General features: G+C 38.7%; 2 protein-coding genes across 2 annotated transcripts in view; one reads left to right on the top strand and one right to left on the bottom strand.

Moving 5' to 3' along the window:
- Positions 1-10,000, bottom strand: part of LOC143038073 (14 kDa phosphohistidine phosphatase-like) — a 50,956-nt gene that overhangs the window by 15,102 nt on the left and 25,854 nt on the right. The window lies entirely within an intron of this gene.
- The window catches only part of Snx21 (Sorting nexin 21), a 30,831-nt gene that overhangs the window by 8,349 nt on the left and 12,482 nt on the right, over positions 1-10,000 (top strand). The window contains exon 2 of the mRNA XM_076206993.1: positions 6,865-6,986. Coding sequence (XP_076063108.1) covers positions 6,865-6,986 — 122 coding nt within the window. The remainder of the gene's footprint in view (positions 1-6,864; positions 6,987-10,000) is intronic.

The raw sequence follows: 10,000 nt of genomic DNA, 5'->3' as shown, positions 1-10,000 counted from the left end.
TTCTTATTAAATTATAAGTTTCTCCAAAAATCTTATTTATATGTTTTTCAGGTGACATATTATTCATAACAATGACTCCCAGGTCCTTCTCATTTTCTACTTTTTTTATTCCTTCTTCTCCCAAATTATATGATCCTGTTATTCTGTTTTTGCTTTTTCCAAATTCCATTATACTACACTTTTTTGTATTGAACTCCATCTCCCACTTCTTACTCCATTCCTGTACTTTATTTAGATCTCTCTGTAGTGATTCACAATCTTCTTCAGTTTTCACTCTTTTCAGTAGTTTTGCATCATCTGCAAAGAAGCTCATATAGCTTTCAATTCCTTCATCCATATCATTAATATATATAGCAAACATTATTGGGGCCAGGACTGTTCCCTGCGGGACACCGCTTATTACTTCATTCCATTTTGAGTGTTGGTTTCTTATCACTACTCTCATTTTTCTTTCTTGCAAAAAGTCTTCCATCCAATTTAGTAATTTACCTTGTATTCCTCCTTCAGATTCTAGTTTCTTAAGCAACTTCTTATGTGGTACTTTGTCAAAAGCTTTTTTTAGGTCTAGAAATGCACAATCAGCCCATCCATCTCTTTCTTGTATTATATCTATTAGCCTTGAATAGAAGCATATTAAATTGGTGACGCATGATCGTCCTTGTCTGAATCCAAATTGCCTTGGATTTAGTACGTTGTTTTTTTCCAAGTATTTTACCCATCTATTTTTGATAATTCTTTCACAAATTTTTGCTATTGTACTTGTTAGAGAGACTGGTCTATAGTTGGTAGGTTCCTCTTTATTTCCTCCTTTATATATAGGTACTATATTTGCTTTTTTCCAATCTTCTGGAACTTTTCCTTCTTTCAAGGAACTGCTTATTATGCTATGTATTTTGTCTGCCAGTTCATTCCTGCATTCTTTCAGAATCCAGTTTGCTATTTCATCTGGTCCATGTGATTTTCTGACATCAAGATTACTCAATTGTATCAATATTTCATTCTTTGATACTTCTATTTCTTCCATAGGGGGGACTTTCTCTTTCCATTCAATCTCTTCAGGTTGTATGTTCTCTCTTGTAAACACTGATTTAAAATGTTTGTTCATAATTTCCGCCATTTCCATTTCCTCAGTGTATTCAACTCCCCCTTGTCTTAATTTCTCCAAGTCCTGTTTGTTTTTCAGTTTATTGTTTACAAATCTGTAGAATAGTTTTGGTTGATCTTTACATTTTTCTATGACGTCTTTTTCATATTTTCTCTTTTCCTCTCTGCATGTTTGTACATATTCATTTCTATAACTGGTATATATTTTCCATTTTTCAGGTTTTCTGTCTTTTTTCCATCTGGTCCAGGCTTTGTCTCTTTTATCTTTTAACTCCCTACAACTTTTGTTGTACCAGCATTTTACATATTCTTTTTCTTGTTTTTGTCTTGGGACATACTTTTCCACTCCTTTTTTGTAAATTTTTGTCAGAATATTCCATTTCTTTTCCACTGATGTTTCTTCTTTGTATATTTCTTCCCAGTTTTCTTGTTGAAAGAATTCTCTTATTTTATCAAAGTTTGTTTTTTCATACATCATTCTTCCTTTTCTATATTGTTCATTTCTTTTGATATATTTTTCTTCATTAAGTTCCAGTTCAATCAATATGTGGTCACTTTTACCTATTGGTGTTTTATATTCAATCTTGTCCACTATTCTAGGTTCAGATGTAATTAATAAGTCTAGTCTCGATGGTTCTTCTTCATTTCTATACCTAGTGTTCTCCTGTATCCATTGTGTCATTGTGTGGTCAATAATCATCTCAAGTAGAGCGTTTCCCCATGAGTCATCTCCACCCTTTACTGTCATTTCTTCCCAGCAGATTTCTTTGCAATTAAAGTCGCCCATCATAATAACTATTCTTCCTCCATCTTCCATTATTTTATTTAATGTTATCTTTGTGTCCTCTAACATACTTTTATGTTCACTCTCCTCCCATGAGGCTGTTTTTGGAGGCACATAATTGATCACAAATTTTCTGCTCTTCTTATCTCTGTCTTCCACTTCTATCATAATCATCTCTACTGTATTCTTTCCATATATGACACCTTTCACGTTTATATCCTTCTTAGTCAGGAACATAACTCCACCCCCTTGCTTTTTCTCTCTGTTTCTAATCCAATAATTGTATGCATCATGTCCTACACTGTTGGGTGGTAGTGGGCCTTTTAATTTTGTTTCTACAATTCCCATTATGTCCGGTTCTTTTTCTTTCAAATAATCATTCAGCTCATTCAATCCTGTTATTAATCCATCTATATTTGTGTAAGACACTCTTAGTTTTCTGCCACTTCCATTGTGTTCTCTGTTTCCCTTATGTTTTTCTTTTGTATGTCGAACTTCCTTAGTTTCATGTTCACTACTCTCCAATAGAATCTCTCTTTCTCTGACTCCGTTCTGTTCTCGTTTTTTGCCTTAGCTTCCAGTCTTTTCTGCTTTTCTTCCTCTCTTTCCTCTTTATTCATTTCCCTTTTTATCCATATCTTTTTGTATTGTTCACTTGTTGCTAGTTTCCCTGTTTTGGATAAGATATTCTCTGCCGTTGTTTGTGACTTGAATTTAATCTTAATTGGTCTGGTCTTGTCTGTGCTATACTTTCCGAGTCTAAATTTCTCTTCGATTTGTTTCATAATTTCTGGTTCATCTTCCTGAACTGATTCTAGTAATTGGCTTACTTTTTCATTTTCCTCTTTGATTCTTGTGGTTCTATCTGGGTTATGTTTCTCTTCCATTCCTAATATAATTATACATTTCTTTTTGTCTGCTAAGTCTCTTACTATATTCTCCTTCTGTCTCATCACTTTAATAACTGAGTTTTCAGTTTGTTCATTCATTTGCTGTCTGATTATGTCAGTGAATGCAACCTTGCTATTTTCCTGAATTTTTTTCCAACCCTCCTTGTTCTCCATATTATTCTCCTTTAAGACTTTATTCTCATCTTTTACTTCTTTTAACTGTTGTTTTAATTCTTCAATTTCCTTAGTTAAGTTTTTGTTCGCCCTCTCTAGTTCTTCCAATTTTTCAATTCTTCGAATGATACTGTCAACATTACCGAACCTACGCTCCAAGTCCTCGTTCATCTTATCGACCTTCTCTTCTAGTCTTGTCAGTCGGGGGGGGGGGTTGTGTCCCCCCCACCCTCTTTAAATCCCTTGAAAATATTCTCATCACTTTCTACTGTATTGCTCCTATCTATACCTCTAATCTTCACATTCCTATTAGACATGTCGTCATCATCCAGCTCGTCTTGCGGTCGTTTGTCCACCTTTCGGCGGCCCGTCAGGGCCAATTCCTCCACCTCCTCATTACCTTCCATTTCCCCAGCAATCCCTCCCCCTCTCCTCTTTCCTTACTTTCCCACTACCCCACGAGCAATTTCCCCCCACCCTGCAAATACAAAAAGGCACTTCTCTTTGCGTTGGGATCCACAATCTGCACTTTTCTTCAGAACGTTCTTCAAGCCGTCCGTTCGTTGAAAGTGTGTGTGTGTGTGTGTGTGTGTGTGTGTGTGTGTGTGTGTGTGTGTGTGTGTGTGTGTGTGTGTGTGTGTGTTTGTGTGTGTGTGTGTGTGTGTGTGTGTGTGTGTGTGTGTGTGTGTGTGTGTGTGTGTGTGTGTGTGTGTGTGTGTGTGTGTGTGTTTATTCTCAAGTGGGTAAGTTCAATAGGTGGTCAGGACTCGAACCTACACTGGTGCAATACATGGTTCACACCATAGCCCACTGTGTGCGTGTGTGTGTGTGTGTGTGTGTGTGTGTGTGTGTGTGTGTGTGTGTGTGTGTGTGTGTGTGTGTGTGTGTGTGTGTGTGTGTGTGTGTGTGTGTGTGTGTGTGTGTGTGTGTGTGTGTGTGTGTGTGTGTGTGTGTGTGTGTGTGTGTGTGTGTGTGTGTGCTGGATAGAGTGAGCAACGAGGTGAGGAGGAGAGTGGGAGTGGAAAAGGAGATATAAGATAGGGGTGATGAAAGATTATTGGGAAAACGCTGGTGGTTGCCAATGATAATATTTACATGCACATGATGGCTGTTGCCACAACAGGCAGCTATATACAATTTATTCTCTACTCTCTATGTCTACTCTATCTCTTCGATGTACAGTACATGAACTGAGTATAGACACTCAGTATTCATGCATGTATTATCTATTTACGAGCAATGGGAATATATATATATATATATATATATATATATATATATATATATATATATATATATATATATATATATGTTGAGGCATTGTGACAGGTTGGTGAAGGTGGCGAGGAAGACAAATCAGAATCCAAGTTTATTTCTGACTAGTTTCGCACAAATAGGCTTCTTCAGAGAAATAATGTGTTAAGGAAAAAACAAGGCAAACATACGGGGCACTGGGTGAGCTCTCCGAAGCTCCTCACAATGCCCCGTATATATATGTTTGCCTTGATTTCTCCTTAACACATTATTTCTCTGGAGAACCCTATTTGCGCGAAACTAGTCAGAAATAAACTTGGATTCTGATTTATGTCTTCCTCACCCACCTTCACCATATATATATACATATACCAAAGACTTTTCCCCCCTACACGGGGGGTAGCCAAAAAGAAAAAGGGCATAGAAACCACTCCCAACCATTCCATTTCCTATATATTCCACTCCCCTCCACCCTCCTCCCTCCCTCTTATCTTGGCACCTCCTGGATGACGGGTCATCCCTGCATCCTGCCCACTGCCCTGGGTCAGAAGTAGTGTCGCAAGACACAGCACATCCACAGCAAGGCTGCTTCATAGATTCGGCGACCCCCCACTCTCCGTTCCCCCATGCAGAAAAGGAGAAGACGGGAAAAAATCCCTTCGGGCAGCGTCAAATTTTTCCCATACTTATTTCTTCACCCCCTATCCCCCACTCACTCCCCCTCATGCATCACAGCATCATCTATACACAACCCCTCTCCATTCACCCCTATCTTCTGTCCTCTCCCGTCCTTCCTCCACAGACATTCCTCTCTTTTGTGAAGCCCCTTTCACCCCATCCATCCAGCTCATCCTAGGACGCCCCCTCATATTCACTCCTTCCACCTCTGCCTTCCACACTTCTTTTACTAATGTATATATATATATATATATATATATATATATATATATATATATATATGTATATATATATATATATGTATATATATATATATATATATATGTATATGTATATGTATATATTTGTTGTATACTGATTTTGCAGTTTGGCAATATCCGACACAGGTGTCCAGCCGCTCGGCCCAGTTGACCGCGTGACCTCAGACCCGCTTGGCCTAAATGCCCGTTGTGTGGTCAAACACAATAGGAAGTCTCATGGGAGTTCCCTGGAGACGTCAGACGTTCCAACCTTTACTAATATGTGCGTGTGCGCGTGTGCATGCTAGACAGCTAAAGGACTGAATATTCCCGTCAATCATCTTGCAACATGCCTCTGACTTAACTACCTCCCTTATAAGGATATATATATATATATATATATATATATATATATATATATATATATATAAATATATATATATATATATATATATATATATATTCATACACTCAACCCTCGATTTAGCGGATCTCGAATTTGGGGACTTTCGATTTAGCGGACAAAAAAAAAAAAAAAGTGTGTCCGGTAGTAACAGTGAAATTCAACCTATATCGGCATGATTACGAAACCTAGTTTGAACCAAGATCTAAGGATATAAGGTCTAACCACTTCCGACCGAATTTCGAGGGAGTTGGCGCAGCGGGCCCGTGAACGTCACCTGGCTGTTCAAAGTGGGGTTCGCGGGTCCTATAGCTGTCAGTTGAAGCTGGTGCGTCGTTCGGGAATGTCGTTGCCTTCGCTCGCACCGCTCCACGCAATTAGTTATATTCTGACAAATATTATATAAAATATATATATAAATATATATAAAATATTATAGTTCCTGTCTATATATATGAATATATAATATATATGATATATAATATATACAGTATATATATAATATATAAAATATTATAGTTCCTGTCTTCCTTGGCGTTTCACAGTTTTCTTCAGTGTTTCACAAAGAGAAAACGGACCCAGCCTAATGACGTCAGAAGCTGCGCACAATAATTCAAACGGTCTGACCTGTATATTTAGACCTTGGTTTGAACATCCAGACGTCCGACCTGTTAGCGCTACCGAACATGAGGCGGAACTCTGTTGCTGGACAAAGCCAACACGAGCACAGGGAGAGATCACCCACTCGGACGAACCAATCAACACCAAGAACGAGTACACAACACAGCTAGTCCAGCCCTTAAATACCATCCGACATTTTCAGTTCAGTAGCAACTCTAACATAGAGACAGCCACTATACTAAGCCAATGAAGAAGAGTCAAGTGACTCGAAATCGTTATTTGGCAGCACAGATGATTGATTGCACCATCGCCCTTGGCTGTACCACGTTTCAGTTTCTGCATGTATGCCTCCTCAAGCTTTTCGATGTTGATCTAAGGAAATATAAATTAATACAATTCGGGAGAAATGTGTACCTAGTTGTGAAGAGAAATACAGTGACAGTTGGAAGGTTAAGAAGATGTAGCCTTATCCCCTTTTCTTTGGATGAGCTATCAACATTGTGGAAAGATATACTAGTTGATTGTATATACACCTGCTATTTTTCTCGTTGTGGTATATATGTTATTTAGTCAAAAAGTTAATAGAAAAACCAATGGTAATAAAGCGAGTAATTCATCATTTGTATTTTTGTCATTGTCATGTGTAACCTACTAAGTATAATTTGCTTCATACAGGGAAGCAACTAACATATATTCTTCTCTTTTCTCTACTCACAGACGGAGGTCCCACCGACGACGTCGTGAACTTCGAGAGCAATACCAGCAGAGGCGAAGACGGCGCAGTAAGCTTCCATGTTGTGTCGGCCCGAACGTATTCCGCAGACTCCGAAAAATTCGTGGTGGGTAATGTACTTTACTTAGGTCTTTAGTATATTCTATGGATCTTGATTTGCCTGGATTCTCTTGTACTGGACCTTTTATCCTTAACACTCGTTAGTTTGCGCTGTAGCTGTTGCACTGTTATGATTTTGTGGTGGTAGTGACATGCGCGATATATGCCGTGTTTCACAGTATTATTTATTTACTGACTGGCCAGTTCGGTCTCCCTCCCATCCTTCCCCTAAAAGATGGAACTGCCTTTGCTTTTTGCTTTGCATTACTGTTTCTCTTGATCGTTGTCATGATTCTGGATATATGTTTCTTCTATTTAAGCGTAATTATCCGCAAAACGAGGCGGTGTATACGAGATTTATACGTCTTTTCCCCCATTATTTGCCATCACACACCTTCCAATCCTTCCAACTTAAATCACGAGGGAAAATGCGTCTTGCTTCTTCCACAACACTTGTGCCAGTCTATTGCCGGTACACCTGTGCCATGGACATTCTTGTCGTATTTTTTCCACCTAACTCGCTATCGTTCATGTATTTTTGCTCCGACATCCTGACCACGTACTCTTAGGGTTTCAATCACTTCCAGAATGATTTATTCCCATACATTCTCATGGCATGACCAAGCATCCACAGGTTAACACATTCTCCTGTTTCAACCAACCCCGTCTGTATCTCATTTTATTTATGAATCCTAGCTCTATATATTTTGTCTATTTTGTGACACCGTGCATAACTCAGGCGTCTGATTTCCACTATTCCACTCGACTTCTCTTCCCTGCATGTATCATCGAAGATCCATTCCTACACATAATAGTTTGCACAACTACTGCTTCATACATTTCTTTCGCAGATTCCACTGGTATTATTTGATTTCCCCTCGCCAACCACAGGGCCCTCTGTCTTTTTCCTACACCTTCGTTCTGGGACCAAACTCTTCCGCCAGACTTCCACTCTCATGAACATAAAATCCCAAATATAAATCTCTATCTATTCCATTATCAACCCCATTCAAATATACAACAATGTTCTGTCACCCACTTTTAGATGTTACCATTACGTAACTTCATGCATTTACTTACAATTATCTCTTCCAACAATTATCAAACGTACCAACCTCTGCTAGTAGGTCAGTATTGTTTATACAAAATTATTTATATTCCCCATTTTTCTTCAACTACACTCTTCATTCTATCCATATGTAGATTAAACAACCACAGTGGCATCACATACACCTACCTCCCCGTAAACTAACATTATCTTCAAACATGTCACTTTCCTTGTTTTCCTCTCCCACACGAATTTCTCTCCTAAACAAAAAATCTTCACTGCCTCTAGATCCCCCCTCTTCTCTACAGTCTTGCGGTCTCCTCATACTAATTTTCTACTTTATCATACGCCTTTTCTAGGTCCATAAATCACAAAATGTAAGTAACATTACTTTCCTTTCTCACAAGTTTTGTACTGAGTTGCCTTGGAGTGAGAAAACTTGTGTGCAAGTTGTAGTTAATTACTTGATTTTTATCATCGTAAATTATATATACGGGATTTTGCATAATAACAATTGATTACAGTGGAAAAGTATACAAATGGACCACTTTTTGTCCATATTGAGACATGACAAAAAATAAACATTACAGCAATACAACTAAACCTTTCGCGATACCATGCCAATTTTCCGTTTATTCTTGCCATCATCATTATTTCTTTACTTATTTATTTTTTAATCTCCATGGCACCCTATTGGCAGTGAAAGAAATATAGCCTACCCCAACTTGGGCATTACATCTAGGGTGGCCAGACGTCCGGCTTTACACCAGGCAGTCCTTTACGCCGGACAGTCCTCCTTTACGCCGGACAGTCCTCCTTTACGCCGGACAGTCCTCCTTTACGCCGGACAGTCCTCTTTAAACCGGACAGTCCACCTTAAACCGGACAGTCCTCCTTAAACCAGACACTCCCTCTTTACGCCGGAGAGCCCTCCTTAAACCGGACTCTCCTTCTTTACGCCGGGCAGTCCTTCTTAAACTGGACACTCCTTTTTTACGCCGGACAGTTCTCCTTAAACCGGACACTCCTTTACGCCGGACAGTCCTCATTAAACCGGACACTCCTGTTTTACCCCGGACAGTCCTTCTTAAACCGGACATTCCTTATTTACGCCGGACACTCCTTTTTTACGCCGGACAGTCCTCATTAAACCGGACACTCATTCTTAACGCCGGGCAGTCCTCCTTTTGAGCAACTTGGCCTCCTCACGCCGGACGTGCATTTGTCCTCCACACATGCATATATATATATATATATATATATATATATATATATATATATATATATATATATATATATATATATATATATATATATGACTTAGAAATTCACCATACGAAGATAGGCTTACACCTTAACTTACACTCTGGAAAGACGAAGAGTACTGGGTGATGAAGGCAAGGTCTTCATATAAAGACCCCAGGGCAGGACCCGTAGTAATGGACAAATATATGTTTAAGAATGAAGTAGGCAAGAACTGGTTTACCAAGAGAGTGGTTAACAGATGAAATATATTTAGTAACAATATAGCGAGCACTGAAACAATTGGTTGTTTTAAGAGGGGATTATATAACTTTATGAATAAAAATAAAAGGTGGCAAGGGACATGGAATTGCCTAGTGAAGGTTTTATGGTTACAGTCTACTCATTTTTTACTGTTCTTGTGTAAGAATGTGAGAACTTACGTTATCACCGTGAGATATTACACACTAAAAGTAGAAATTAAGTGAGTCTCACCTCATGTGACGATGAGGCCGTAATCGGAGGTATGGGGTTGGTAATGAGCGGAAAATGTACAAGTGTCCTATTCACGCAACCACTGGCATCGGCATCGGCGCGCTAGGGAGTGTGTATGGGGTGAGGGTACATAATTATGTTCCCGTTGATTTATTTATTTATTTTTTATTTATTTATTTTTTTTTTTTTTTTGCCACTGGTTGAACTGTCTTCTGTAAGGATTTCAATCGTAGAAA

This window comes from Oratosquilla oratoria, chromosome 23, assembly GCF_046742065.1.
Source record: "Oratosquilla oratoria isolate Oo_2021 chromosome 23, ASM4674206v1, whole genome shotgun sequence".
Taxonomy (NCBI): Eukaryota; Metazoa; Arthropoda; class Malacostraca; order Stomatopoda; family Squillidae; genus Oratosquilla; species Oratosquilla oratoria.
This window is presented reverse-complemented; position numbering and strand designations above follow the sequence as displayed.